A 15,781-nucleotide genomic window follows, 5' to 3' on the forward strand; every position below is an offset into this window, starting at 1 on the left:
CATAGAAGCCTGGCTCCGCTGCTCGCCCTTACCTCCGACACTATCCAGACTACGATCCTGCACCCCAGCCGCGGTCCAGTGCAGCGGAACTTCGACGGAACCCGGCCGTGTGACTCCGGCCCTCGTACCGCCTCTGACGGCCGAGCATTGCCGTCTGAAAGTTTTTGGCCTTCGCTCTGTTGTGAGCCGGGACCTTGGGTAACGCTGCAGCCGCCCCGCAATGAGTAAACAACGGCCTCGATCGGCCATGATGGTCCGGCGGCCCGAGTGGTGAAACCGAAACTACTCTTTGCCGCAATTCCTGGATACCTCGCTGCTACGCGCCATTGGTTTTTACGGCGCAAGTACCCTGCCGGTGCCGACGACTTTGGGGAGGTAATTTGAAGTCAGAACAGCTTGCCTGGACCGGACTCTGTTCGGAATGCGGTAAGAGGCGTGTAGCGTTGTGCCTCCATGGGGGCTTGTGTGTGACTCTTTTAAGCTCCTTTGAACACCGCGCATTGCTCGCTGAAGCCGGGCCGGCGATGGGACGGATTCTCTTTGTTATGTGAGACCCGAGGTCCTTGGGCGCTGGAAGTGAGAAGATGGCGCCTACGGTGAAGGATGTATGGCTGGCCCTCCGTGACTGGTGCATTGACTTACAAGGACTGCGGGCGACTGTGCACATCTCGCAGCTCACCATCCCTCCTGCCATGGAACAATTGGGCACAGCAGTGTTCACTGAGGAACGTGAGCCCGATTTCTCCCCGGTTGCTGCAGCTGAGGACTCTCAGGCGTGCAGGATACATGTTGACGAGACCGGGGAGCGTGATGACCGGGACTGCGACTTTGCTACTCCATTTGCTCTCCTGCTGGCTGCCTTATTGCCTGATTGCCATCGCCTTGCCTTCTTGCGGACTATGGTTATGTCCCGGGAGAACGCTCCTGAGGCATTACTCTGGTCTTTGTTGCGAACCGGGGTGGCCTCTCCTGGTACTGTGGATTTGTTACCATCACCTGCGTACACGTGGGGTAGATTGTTGACTTTTTCTCGTACTGGCCAGGGCTGACCATTGCCTGTTTATGACACTTCTTTGTGACCTTGATGCCGAAGCGGAATGTTGTTTGCACTGGAGACCATGGGTGGTTGGGGTGACCGTACATTGGTGTCCACGTTCCTTTTAAGTGGGCTTATGCTTCTGGGGTTGGGGGTGTACAAGGGGCTGGTGCTATGGCCCTCCTCCGTTTTTCCCACTTTTGGGGTTCTTCTCTGGGCGACAGGCATGCCTATGGGGGGGGGCGGGGGGGGGCATGGCCTTACGCTGGTATGCAGGGTGGGGGGTTGGGGATGGGACGTGTTTTATGTCACTCTGTGTTTCTATGGCCCTCTATCTTCTTCTTCTTCTTTCTTTCCTTCTTTTATATACCTTATTCTTCATTGGGATTGGGGTTCAGCGCGATTGGGGAGTTTTACACAATGTGTCATTTTGCGACTTGGTTATAGATCTTTGCCTCCTGAGGGTGGGACACTGTGTTCTGATAAGTGCCTGCTGTTCGCTACGCTTCCCGATTTGCGCTTCTTCCATGATGACTCTCAACTGCGGCGAAATGTGGCTCTGGCGATGTTTTGCATTGTATACTGTTTTCTCCTGATTCCAAGAGGCCGGAACCAATGTGTTGCTTTTCGATATCCTGATGCCATTTATCCTTCAGACTTTAATTTGAAAATTAGACCGCAGTGCTCCTGTAATTGATCCTTAACGACTTGCCTTATTGATATGTACTACATTTCTGAGCCTTCGGGCTGCGCGCTTGATTGTATGTGTAACCTCTTATCAATAAAGGTCTTCCAAAAATTAAAAAAAAAAACAAAAAAAAAATTATCCCCCACTTTATTCTTCTCCTGTTATTAGTGAGGGTTAGTCTATCATCCAAGGGAGCCTCAATAGCAGGAGATATACCTGAATCCGGGACCTTCAAAGACAATGTCAAATCATTATGGTCACTATCAGCAAGTGAAATGACCTCAAAATCCATAACCCTATGCCATGACCTACACTCTACCAAAATATAGTCTATATGAGAAGCCTGTCCGGTTCTGTTAAATGTGGGCTTACTAGGCCTATCTGAGTGTGTGCGGCCATTACAGGCCCTCAGGGAGTAGTTTAAAAGGATGGCATTGGTTTGGAGTACTAGAGGAGACCAAGACTTAGCTGGGTGACCTTGTGGATCAGGTATGGCCCACTGCAAGTCCTCCTCATTAGTGATGGCATCATAAGTACCTAGGAGGGGTTCAAAATGGCAATTTAAGTCTCCCCCGACTATCAGTCGCGAGTTAGGTGGCACCATCGTAATAAAGAAGTTTAACTCCTCAAGAGTTTTGGATTGCTGGGCCGAGCTTACAGGCCGTGAATAGATATTGATAATGACAAATCTCAGTTTAGAGGGAAAGGTGAGCATTACTGATTGGATATCATGAGAGGAGCTATTTAAAAGGGTAGGATTGCAACCAACATGTGAAGCTACCCAAATGGATAGTCCACCGGACGGCCTTCCCCTCTCTCTGGTGGTATCTGGTATGTTAAATGTGACAAAGCCACTTCTCCTGAAACAGGTATACATCAAACTGGTCCACAAACAGGCCCCATTCAGCACAAGAGAATTTGCCCTTAATGCCAGCCATATTCCAGGATAGAATCTTCAGGACTCTACCCAAGCAAGAGGCTCCTCTCAATGATTCAGGGGGAGTTTCAGTTAAATATGAACAATTAAGCGGCTTTACAGTATCATCAGAAAAATTAATGAGGATTACATCCGGAGGGGGGCCACAGATGGACTACTATGCACAGCAAAAGGGGAGTGGGCTTCTATCAATGCACCATGGTTTGGTGTGTTCACCGAAGCTGTATTGTTAACATTTAGTCAGTCTTGGTTGTCAAGCCCGGATAACACCTCAAATCTATTTGTATTTGAAGTAAAACATGGTGTCTCATTTAAATTTCTCTTGGGAGGTTTATAGAAATAGCCAAGTGGCAATGCCCAGATGGAAGTAGAAGATAATGGGCAATGTTCCTCACCTTTTAAAATCATTTGAGCAACAGATGGAGTCCTAAAGTTAACAACCACGCAGTCCCCCACTATATCCTTGGGGGACTGGCCCACCCACGCTACTCTGCGGACCATAATGATGTTATTAAACATGGCTGCCCTAAGCCATTTTTGTCTAGTTAGCCAATCGGCTGATTTGTTCCTCAGCTGTACCCAAGATTCAGTTTGATCGGGTCTTAGCGCAGGAACTCCGGCTAGGACCACGACCAAGGGACAAGTCGCCGGTGGTAGATCTAAAATATCCCGGGCAGGCTTATTGGGCACCCTCATGTGCCCAATAAGTGATCTGGGACCATCTCTATGTGGTGCGTGTACAGCCATGACTTCCCTTGTGGGGGGCTCTTGGAAAGAGAGAGTTTGGGAACCTGATTGCATCCTTTTCACACACCCGCTCATCCCTTGGGAGCCTGATCTTGATTGCAAAGCGTGGCCCACAGTGTCAAGTGGAAGATGCGTGGCCTGCACGCAATCGGTGCGCACATGAGGGACACCCTTTTTCGCCACTTCGTGAGCCCGTTCACTGCTTCGTCCCCTAGGACTCAGCAAGGACGATACTTCTGTGCCCCCCCCTCCTACTTCACTGCTATGGGTCACAGTCACCTCTGGATTCACCATCAACTAAGTGCCCTGTGACAAAAGAGATAGTTTTTCCTCAATTGCCCCCAATCTATTCAGAAAAGGCGCTAAAATCCCCGTGATCAGAGTCTCGATGTGCTTCAGTAATCTAGGTTGCTTTCTCGGTCCCCTGCCTTAAAAGTATCAACTTATGGGTAAAGGGCACATCATTGTCAGGTCTCAGAGTCAGCTTTCCACTGGCCCCTGAGGATTGAGGTTTAAATTTAGTTTTGGCATTTGCTCTGGACCTCAAGACTGCTCCACCCCTTTCACGCTTAAAAGAAGGTTCCCCGTTACCCCCCTCTTGATTGAAATCTGTCCCCGATTTAAAAGCACCTCCCGCAGCTTCAATATTGCGAGTAGATCTTTTAAATCTTGTGACTCGGTCACCTCTATCTACCCATGGCGATTTTGGCGGGGGTACTTGCTGGATCATCAGGGCAACAGGGAAATCTGGCACAGGTACCTGGGGTAAGCCCATCGAGACCATCTGGATGCTTGCACTGGGGGAAAGAACTGTGACCAAACCACTTGAATCCCTCGGGTTTACCACCTCAGCTACTCCCACATCAGGATTCTTTTTAATAGCAACAGTCCTAACTGTACCTATATCAGTTGGGTCTGTACTGGAGCAAGTTATGGCTTGAGGAAATGTTACTGGTGATTTGGCTTTACTAATGGCCCCTAGAGATTATCTTTTTTGCCCCATAAATGGCCCTAAGGAGAGTCTTTTCTCAGTTAGGAGTATTTCGTGCTGCAAAACAGATTCTGTCCTGTTTAAAAAAGCATCTAGAGTGCCTGCCACACCACCCCCAACCCTCTGCCGGGTTATTTTACGTTTGGTGGCCATTGATGAAATAAACAAGATCCACAAAGGATAGAGTCCAGTACGTGTTACTGACCGAGTCCTTAATAGTCCCTAGGGATGCACACAGTCCAGATGGAAAGGGGGTGTCCCAGCCCAGCCTACTGTGGGCCCGCCCTTGGCCGGGGCTTCGCCCGCGCACATCCCGCGCTGCCGGAGTCCTGTTCTGCTTAAGTGCGCCTCCCGGCATGCTGGCGTGGCATTGGGGCGTGTCCGCTATGGTGTCGCTAGGGACTCTGGACGTTGTGGTCCCGTGCGGCACGAAGCGATACCCCAAGTGACTCTCCCGGTGGTGGACGGCGTGGAAACAGCGTCTCTGTTTCACAGGGAGATGTAATGCGCCCAGATTCAGCCTCCGGTATGTGAAGGAAGGTTCAAAAGACTCCCGCGCTGCGGAAGCCCAGTTCTGCTGAAGTGCGCCTCCCGGCGTGCTGGCGTGGCGTTGGGGTCGTGTTCCCGATGGTGCCGCTAGGGAATATGGATGATGTGGTCACGTGCGCCACGAATCAATACCCCAAGTGACTCTCAAGGGCAGTGGACGGCGTGGAAACAGCGTCTCCGTTTCACAGGGAGATGTAATGCGCCCAGATTCAGCCTCCGGTTGTAATGCGCCCAGATTCAGCCTCCGGTATGTGAAGTAAGGTTCAAAAGACTCCCTTAACTCCTTAACCAATTAACTAACTAACTAATGAACTAACTGAATAAAAAGTAAGAAAATCAAATAATGTATGTGATTTTTCAAATTACCTTTCATATAAATACACAGGCAAATATTTCGACATTCTGCTTCATACAATATCTTTCAATGGGCAGAATATCCCATTGACCCTTTCATTGATTCCCTCTGCTATCAAAGATGATTAGTTATATGTGTGGATGCACTGTCAGAGTCTACTACCGTTCCCGTAGCTTTCTAAATAATTGGAGCAATCCACTTTATGTTCTTCACTTTCCAAGCCGCTCTGTCCTCTTAGTCTGTCCTCTAGGATATCCTTTTGCATCTCTCCACCACCCCCATCTCTATGGTGCTGCCATTATCCAGCACATTAAGAAATATTTCTAAACAAGGGTCCAATCCTCTCCAGGTCAGGACCTCTTCATTTTAATTTTATAAAACATATTATATTAATTGGTAGGGTTTGTGTGCCAAGAGATCATTTTCTCACTTTGTGGGGATGATGTATATTTTTTACACTTTCAGTTCAATACCATATTGAATGCGCCTTTTAATTATCTTGCCCTCGCATGAGTGCATTGTGGAGAAAATTAGATCCTTCATTTAGCAAATTGTATTTATATTAATTCATTTATTTGATGTTCAATATGTGTCTGAGTGTTTCTTATTACATGGGTTGATAGATTGTATAAGCCTTAGTATACTATTGGAGAAAGTGAAAACTGAACATCTTTAGTAGGATGCACTGCAGTGCCATTTTCTGATCTAATCTGAAGTCAAGGGACACATATAATATTTGGAGTTTACTTTATTAACAATGCTTATACAATATGCATTTTTATAAAAATTCTAAATTGACATTTACCATTATAATTATCAAAATTATAATTGTTATTATAGTTTTTTTTTTAATACATATGTGCTTTATATGAAAACACATTCCACTACAGTCTTTTTAGAATGAAGAAAGTGTTGCCATGATGAGTGATTCCAAGAGAAATGTAGTTAAGGACAAGTGTGTTTCACTATCAGACAAAAGCTAAATGGGGAGCATTAGCACTGAGTTTGTGGATGGGTGGGAGTGTTGGGTGTTGGCAGAATTTAAAGGGGGATATCATAGGTCACTATACATTCATATTAGAAGGTTGAGATTTGGGATACAGGTTAATAGACTTGAGTACTTTGGAGATCCAACTTTCCATCTGAAAACTAGTACCCAGTATCCTCTCTCAGTTTGGTACATATTGTAATGATGTAGTAAGACGTTTGGTACCCCAAGACTCAGGATGGGCTAATTCAATGAAAACTAATAACTTGAAGGATCAATATAAACAATGTAAATCACCTGTTGTGTCGCTTTACGAATACATGCCATAGCAGATCACTGAGAAGGAGAAAACAAAGTAATTACAGAAGAATGGGAAAAGGGTACATCAATCACAGGTAAAAAACAAACAAAAACCTTACAGTTTAAAGTAACCCAGTGAGACACAATACCACCTCTTACAGAGTACCTAAGTCTCAATTAAAACCTTTTACAATTTAGAGTAACACAGGGAGTCAGATTATAGCATCCTACAATCAGAATTAGTATAGTACACTAAAAAAGATCACTTTCATTTTCTGTAGAGCTAGGTTACCCATCTTTAAATGCTGATGTGGTCCCAATCCTTCAAGTGACATGAATTTGTTTGGCAGTTGGTGCTTCTGTGTATTACTATTGAAGCTGGTCTATAAAGGGTTTTAATCGGGACCACGTACATTCCCGCACTCTGTGGTGCAAGATTTGTTAAATCAGCAGACTTTAAAGTCTCATCTAGTAGAGAGTACTGAAAATGAATAGAATCACGAATAGCTACATATTATGTATACAGATCTCTGGGGACAGTCTGATAAACATATCTATGTTTTTTTACAGGACTCTACTGTGGTGTCTCCAATTATTTTCAAAATGGATCCCCATGGATTTTTCTTGTACTGGACAGATCAGAATAAGGTAAGGGCCAAACAAGTTCTTTGGTGAACTCCAATGTACTGTGTTCATTGTACAACTACTATCTCTTTAATGGCTGTTTTCTTTACATTCACATCTCTTTTCTTACAATAACATAATTCAATAGGGATTGGAAGTACTTGTGGTTCATTCTCACGTGGCGTCAGCTGGCATGTTTACCAAGTGTGGCTTTTTTTGTAAGGAAGAGGTTTCTGCCTTAACGCAGTTGTTCCAAAATGTGAAGATTTCCATGAGCTAACCAGCCTGGCTGGGAATGGCATGTGCCATCAGGATTGTTCAGGGAACATCTGAAAATGTGTAATGAGAATGGAAGATGACCAACTTCTAATGCAGGCTGTCTGCTTGTTTTAACTTCTTTACTGGAAAGAAGAAATAAATTGGAGCTTTCAAAGTGTCTACAGAAAGAACATACACGTGCACAGCCTATTCCAAAGTCTTATTATATGTTCACATTGCTCAGCTTCATGAAGGATGCCTAAGATTTTCCAGCAATTGAAATCTTCATAAATGTGATTTTAGTTGTGTGTTGCAATTTCCTCTTCTATCAGCGGATTTGTAGAATAGCAAGGTGTCTGGAAAGGAAACTCGTTCAGTGCATAGTGAGGTGTAGCCTTCTTTGCTGCTAGAATGCTTGGGGCTCACGCGGGCAGTCACACTGTTTGTATTCTTCTGCACTGAATTCACATCTTAACCAGAGCATCAAGAATTTGTTGTCTATGAATTATGCCACGATTTACACTATATTTCAATGGGAGCATTGTTTCTAGTACTATTGTCTAGCATTGAAGACTGCATTAAAAAGCCGAAAGCCTTCTCTGATTAAAGTGTTTTGAAAGTCACAGTCTCCTTTGGAAAAAGTACAATTTAAGAGTGAAAACAACAAGAAGAACCTGATCATTGCATTTTCATGTTTATGAAAGCCCAAACTCATCCATACGGAGGCATCAGAACACTTTGGGATAAAGGTAGTTAAAGGAGTAGTGTTGTTTGCCCTATAACAGCACATACAATAATCCAGGCTGTAGAGAAACCTGGTAGCTATTTAGCAAGAATGAAGTCTACAAATATACATTCATCCACTATGACCAGAACCAGTGACAAAATCCTTAAAACCAAAAAGAGTCCTGAGAAGCCTTGCTTGTTGATCACTTGGCAGGTTGTAGGTGTATGACAGGTATGAATAAAAGAATTAGACTTTAAAAATACAAGTCTTGCAGGGTCTTCTGATTTCTAGATGGTAATTATCCAGTCTGAGTTGTAATGGTTGACAATTCTGTAGGTGGAAATCCTGTACATTGAGGACCCACTTCCACAGTTATTGAATTCAGTGGCATAAGTTGTCACTTGATACTGATTGGCAGGTTGCAGGTTTCTGATTGACATGAATGGGACAAACACTTTATCAAGCTAGTTCGGTGTGAGGCAAAGAAGCATCCTTTGGATGAAATGGAGAGGGAGGTTTGATTAAAAATAAAATAAGTTGCTCCACTCAGTTGCAGCAGGGGGAGAGAACAGCTAGAATCTGGCCTGCTTTTGTTCTCTGCCCCCTGCGCTGACGCACAACAAAGGGCTGCCTACATCTATGCACACACACTTTTGCACCACTATGTATAGTGCAAAGGTGTGTGTGTGGTGTCTAGCATAGGTTTTGTACGAAAGGGCAGTCTCCAGTACAATATTCTATGGTTAGACAATTTATTTAACATTTAACATCTTGGGTATGTGCTGTACAGTGCAGCACACATGCGATGAGTAAAGTGTTTAGAGAAATAAAAACATTTCTTCGACTTTGCCTCTATCTCAAGGAGCTCCAGCTTAACAAACCTTGGCTAGTAGCATTGGAAAGCCTAAGTACCATCCATGGAACATCCTGTGGAAGAAAAATGACAGGAAGCAGCCAAAGCACTATTTCATCTAGTTTATTGGCAACTTTCTTGCGCTTAGATACATTTTTGATAAATCTGCCCCAAATTGTTTTCAAGTGGGTTAATATTTTCCTGTGAATCATTGGAGGAAATTCAGTGCCGCTGTTGTATGATCATGTTATTTCAAAGGAAACAATAAGCGAGGTGTATATATATACATTCTTTTGAGTTTTAAGAGTGAATTCATAGGAAGACAAGCATTTATGCTTGTGGTATAATTCAGTAAAGACATGAAAACAGTAAGGATAAGCGGGGAACATCCTTTACAACGCGGATGTTACCCTGCAGTGCTGTTACGACTAGTCTTTTACAACGCAAGTCGTTACTACGACTTGCGCTGGATGGCGCTGTGGGATAAGGAATCTTGTAATTTTATATTCCAACACCTTCCCTACTGTTACGGGGACTGGTGTTGGAATATAAAATTCTAAGATTCCGAAATCCGCACCCTCCAGCGCAAGTCGTAACGACTTGCGTTGTAAAATCTGCGATTTGAAAGTACTGCGTTGAAAACAACCGCGTTGTACTAACATACATCCGGATAAGCGACATTTTATGGGAGCTTAAAGTAAATGCAGACCGCCTCTAAGCAGATGTTACTGACAAAATGCTGCATTTGGGGGCGAGAATTGTTCATTATCAAAGAGCACTCCCAGGTTATATATTTTAACTTCTTGGATGGAAGAGTGCCCAGGTCCTCTGATCAAGGTATGGGAAGGGGACTGTAGTGACAGAGTCAATTAACAGAATTTCAGTTTTCCCATCATTGAGGAAGGGCAAATTATTTTACATCCAGAGATGAACCAGTAAAACGAAATGGGACGACTTCTGAAGGTTGCTTTCAAACATGAGGTGGAAATGTGTATTGCTGACATACATGTGGTGGCCAATGTTATGGCTGTCTAAGATGACGGGGAGCTAAGTAAGTGTTGAACATTGTGTGTGCAAGGCAGAGGCATGAGGCACACTACAATATGTTGGCTCTTCTGGAGAGCAGTTGATGGGTGCGGCTTTGCAGGAATGAACCAAACCATAACAGATCAGTTCCACTGATGCCTGCCAGTGAAGCCATCTTTCAAAGTGCACTGATGTTTAATGGCATCAAAGGAAGGTCCTATAGGATCAAGGCACAGTTATCCCGTTTATGGGAATAGAGTTGTCCTTCCCTGATTTTTAATAGTAAGGCTTTGTGTCTAGAAAAGGTCCAGGCTCTGACTGGAAGCACACAGGAAGCTAATAGATTCCAAATATGAAAAGACTTGCATGCTGATGACTTGTTCTAGTGCTTTTGCAGCACATGATAACGGAGGAAGTCTGTCATTAGTTAGTTTGTTTAGGATAAATATGATGCTTGCTCCTTTGAAGGTTTAAACGATCAATCTACTGGAGCTAAATATGTTGAATGGGTTAGTAATGATCGCTGGAGGTGCTGTGAGATGCAGATTGATAATTTGCTATAATTCTGGTTCCTGATAAAAATTCACCAAATAAACTGGAGCTTCCCTACTTTACAAAAATGCAGAACCACAATTACAACTAATTATGGACAAAAGCAGCTACATAGACAAGTTTCGTTTGCATTGCTACTTTATGAGTGAGTTTGTGGCGCTTGTTCTGTGCTGTTTTGAAAGGGTCTTGAACCAACATATGCACCAACGGATTGGCACAAAATGTACTTTTACTCTTGATAGTCTCCATGATTGTTTTTGCATTGGCCATCATTGCGAATGACACTGAAAAATCGTCTGGTACAGATACAAATTGCCCAGTGGTTAGAGCAGTTTCCTTCACATGGCTCAAATGTGTTCTAATTTCTTGGACCTATAGCCTTCTCTCCACTGTGTTTTCTTTTGTGTTCCATTTGGTGGTTTGTAGCTATGGATTGAGCATTGTATGCTTTTCATATTTGTTTATATGTTATCATTTTCAATGTGTGCATTCATTCAGAAATTAAGCACCGCAAATTGTTCAAATACTTCTGTTGTGCTGTAAGTTAATTCTTCAAGTGTCACTATTCCAAATTAGTATAGGGATATTGCAATGAATATGAGTGATTTATATTAGCACCGCAGATAAACAATGAATCAGAAGTGTACATGTTTCTGGCATTGCACCAAATGTGAAACTTTTCGGGGTGTCTGTTAAGCAAAAATGTGTGCATTTCGTGTAGGACCAAAGTATTGGTTCTAGCAATCAGTCCCAATAGTTGGTATGTGAGTTCTGCATTCCATCGTTGTGATCCAGGAGAAGGCGTAAGTGATTAATGTCTTTCCGAGTCTCTTTGCGTATGTAAGTTGCCCATATGCCTTGCTGACCGTGGATACGTAAAAAGTCATTAGGTGATATGTTTTTGAAGACGATTGCCTTGTGGGGGGTCGAACAATCCAAAATGCCCCATAAATCCTCCCTTACACATTTTCTGCCTCTGTGAATAAGGAGTGAAACCTTGATGACTCAAGTAGTCCATTTTTCTTGCCTTTGCCACGGCGTGGTTGGACAAAAAAAAGAACAAGATGTCCAGCTTGGGTCATTTTGTGCCACCTCTGTATTGTTCTTCTAACACCAATCTGTCCTTACCATCCAAGCCCTGTGTAGTTGTGCATTATGAATATCATGGCCCTTCGGACATGTCTAGTGTTCAACTCTTGGTAAATGTACTATTATGTCTGTCCACAAATACTAATGTGTGCACTATTTTCAGCATCGTATGTTGTACATCAATGTGAATGTTCTGCCTGATTCTGAAGATTGCATCCAAAAATGTTGGTGGTTGTCTAAGAAAAGTCTGCATACTAGGTTGCGGTGCCCTTACTTGCTGTGGGGGTCTTCAGGGCAGTGATGGTTTTGAGCACCCTCAAACTTTAGAAAAAGTATTTAGAGTGCTGTTCTCCTCTATGTCTCACTATGACTTTCTTTGACCGCAAGTGACCAAGGAAGCACTTGGTGTAAACCTACTCCGCAGCCATGTCAAAATGCCAAGATATTCATGTTCACCCTAGTGCTACTGCTGCATCAGAGAGTGCAATCAGACTCCTCTGCCATCTTTAACCTTTTATGACATAAGGTTGAAGGGCACTGCGCAGGACAATATCTGAGTAAGTTTTTCATTAGTGATTACTGCGATTTCCCCCTGGTGTTACACTTATAGCTTTGGGACGTATGTTTGTTATCAGCAGCGATAATTAGGACTGTTGTCTGAGTGGAGTGCTAACCTGGATTTGCACCAAAGACTCACCTAAGCACAATCACAATTTATGGTTCCTTCCTTGCCTCAGACAAGCACCACCTAAGTCTTTACCACTTACACTTGCCCAAGTCAAGCTGTGCGCAGGGCAGTATTACAAACAAGCAGAAGTCAGGGTCTTGATTCATGACTGAGTAATGTTTGGGTAGCCACTTCAAGACTGGCCGATTGTAATTTTTAAAAAGCAGCATCCTGATTAGTGTGATTGGCCCAAAGGCTCATCAAAGCACAATCCCACATTCTGTCACTCTCGCCTGGTATTGGTTAGCAGCCTGAAGGCATATCTCATTTCTGTTCATCCCCGCTGGGCTGTCCTGTGAGTGTAATACATAGGAGGGGGAGTCCTGGTCCCCGACATGCCCTGGAGGCAGATTGTGATTTAAAAAAATAACAGGGCTTGGAATGGCTTAATTTACCCCAAAGGCTCACCAGAGCTTAATTGCACCTTCTGAGTCTTTCCTTGAATCAGCAAGTACTGGCAAGCACCACCAAGTCCAAAATCATAAGTCCATTCTTTATGAGTTTTTCTGTGAGGCAGTGAATCCTAACATGGGCAAGGAGGAGCTGCACAATATTACAATTGTAACAGCAGAACTCCATAGAAAGGCTCCCATTCTCATTCTCACCATTTGGCGTGGCACAACCAGGAATGACAAGGGCACAACCAATGTCTAATCCTCCTGGCAGCCAGTAGCAACTTTATTTTTTATAACGCGGAGTTAAAATGTCCTGTGCTGGTCTATTGGCCCATCTCTAAGCTGTCACTACTTCCTGTCTAATTGGGCTGTTCTTTCGACCCCTCCCACATCGGTGGTAACTCTCCTGTCTGGTCAGAGGCCAACGCTTCACCCCTCTGCACAAGCCTACTCCTCCAGGGCTAGAGACCTCTTTCCCCAAAGTCTATTCTGGGTTTGCTTATACTCTTTTGGGTACTTCTCCTGCACACTGTGGCTCATCCACACCTGAGGGAAATTGTGTCAATAATTCGCAGGTTACAAGATGCTGCATGTTTAGAAGTTCAACCCTTTGAGTCTTACCACAATGGGGCTTTTAATCTAAACATGCTACAATCCAGATGAAGACAATTTATACACAAAAGGGAATGGGCTACCTGGCAACTCTAATAATGTAATTCCCTGCCAAATGGTTGAATGAATGAGCATAATCCCTCTAAACATTTTGCACTGCCTTAAGTTTGACATGTTAAGTAGGAGACAGAGGTTGTTATTTTGGTTAACTTTACCTACTTTTAGCAATGCCTCAGTCTTTAATACATTATACATTTGTCCGTCTCCCTCCACCCTTTCATTACCATTTCTCCTAAATATTTTGTCTGAGATAAATATAATGTCATAAATATGTTTTACAAAAATGTTTCTCATAGCTGCCAAGGTTTCAGATTGCTATGTATGACATTTTAATAATTTTAGAGTAATTATGAGTGACATTTCAATGACTATGAGTGACACTGTCTCGTGAGCAAAATTAAGCAATGAAGAGGAGGGAAACAATAATATCAGAAATTGCACACATTTGAGAAACGAGAAACGAAGTTAACTGCTGCAAAACGTAAGAAATATAAACAACTTCCATTGATCAGACTCCAGCTAAAATTATAGAAATTAGATAAAGCAGCTTGGAAGTGGTTGAAAATGTCGATATAATCAGCTGAGTGACTCAGTCTCACTCAACAGCCACCAGTGACCTGAGCTATAACGAAACTGAAAAACAAAGCAGAGACGTACTGTGTGAGTGACAGGGGCATAGGCAAACTCAGAATAAGTCTAGAATGGAGTGCATTTGCTAGTAGGTGTCTGGGTAGGCGCGTGATTGAGATGAGCCACACTTCACACATAGAACTGGGTATGCTCTCAGGTATGTTTGTACTGTCTGTTTTTATTAGTTTAAATGGTTAAAGTTTTCTGTAGTTTAAAATGCCCTAATAAATCGAAAGTAATCAATGGCATTTATTTTAACGTCGTGAATAAACACGGCACAGTTTGTTCTATTTAATAAGAAGCTAGTGGGGTTTGATGTGCTGTGCTAGCTGCCCTGACCCGGGCAGACTAGGTGTTTCTGAATAAGTGAAAGATCCGCCGTGGCCTTCATGTGCTGCTTCTTGTCTCTTTTCCTCTACTTGTGAGTAAGAGTGACGCTCTGAACAAACAAGGAGGCCCAATGAGGGAGTAGATGGGGGGCTCCTTTACCAAGCAATAAAAAAACCTTTCCAGTCGCTTCAGAGCCCCGCGACCTCTCCCAAGGCTTCACCGAGGTACGGTGGAAGGGAGCTGCACGTGGGGGCTCAGCCAGCATCTCAATTTCATGCACACAGGCTCTCTCTCCCACTGACCACGACCAGCCGTACATATGGCAATAGCAAAATGTCACTAACCTCACAGAGAAGGGCCCTCCACCTCCAGTCTGTCCAGGCGGCCCCGGTGTCACTGACTTCACTCCGCGACGATCGGCTACAGTAAAATATTACATGATTCAAAGGGGGCGGTAATAACAATAGCTAGCACGTGGTCCCCGAGCAGATTAAAGCCGGCGGACGGTGCCGTAGTTATAGACAGCACTACCTCTAAAGATGATGACATGCTGCGCCACCTGCAAACTATCCAGCCGCATCGAGCGCCCAAAATAAACTGTGCGCGCTTCTGCAGTGATGTCTGACCGTGATGACATCAGCCTGCCAGTAAGAGCCGAGCCGGGGCAGTTACATTCAACCAGGATACATTGTACTAAAGCTGCGTTAGCTCAGCTGAATCCCAAGCCTGCTGGAGCTGCCACAGACTCTGTTTTAATCAGGCTTGACAGTCAGGCTTGACAGTGACAACCTCAAGTACTGATAATGCACTTAGCTTTTAAATACGCTTATTTGCGTGACAATCCTTTAACATGCGGTAATGCGGAAATGTAACTAAAAATGCGTTAGTGTCACACCTGATGTGTGACACTTGGCAGGGCTGGTTTCTCTATTACAGAGCCGGATGGCATATTTACTACGCAGCCCCAATTAAAAGTGTTGCCCAACACAGCCCTAAATAAAAATAATGGATCTACTTGAATACCACGTATCAGAGGGATCAGAAGCATAACTTGGGGTGCTTAATCATGTTCATTTATGATTTCCTAGCAGCAGCCTGGCCGATAATAAAAGCATTTACTCTTTTTTATCCAGTGCATTGCCGACATGTTGCTCTAGTCATTGTCTGCATAATAGTAGTAAAAAATAAAAATAAAAATGGTGAGTTATGTCTCAAAATGAAGCATGGTGGCCATTGTACGTGGTGGTTTATCGAAAATCGTCTGATCGAGCATTAATTCGAATACAATGAAAAATTGGTATCTCCAG

General features: G+C 43.8%; 1 protein-coding gene across 3 annotated transcripts in view; it reads left to right on the forward strand.

Annotated features, from left to right (window-relative positions):
• PLCB1 (phospholipase C beta 1) overlaps window positions 1–15,781 on the forward strand; it is a 2,298,721-nt gene that overhangs the window by 92,554 nt on the left and 2,190,386 nt on the right. For all 3 annotated transcript variants that reach the window (XM_086927697.1, XM_086927698.1, XM_086927696.1), the window contains exon 2: window positions 7,162–7,239. In XM_086927697.1, the coding sequence (XP_086783823.1) occupies window positions 7,162–7,239 (78 nt within the window). The remainder of the gene's footprint in view (window positions 1–7,161; window positions 7,240–15,781) is intronic.

The sequence above is a fragment of the Lissotriton vulgaris genome, chromosome 6 (genome assembly GCF_964263255.1).
Source record: "Lissotriton vulgaris chromosome 6, aLisVul1.2, whole genome shotgun sequence".
Taxonomy (NCBI): Eukaryota; Metazoa; Chordata; class Amphibia; order Caudata; family Salamandridae; genus Lissotriton; species Lissotriton vulgaris.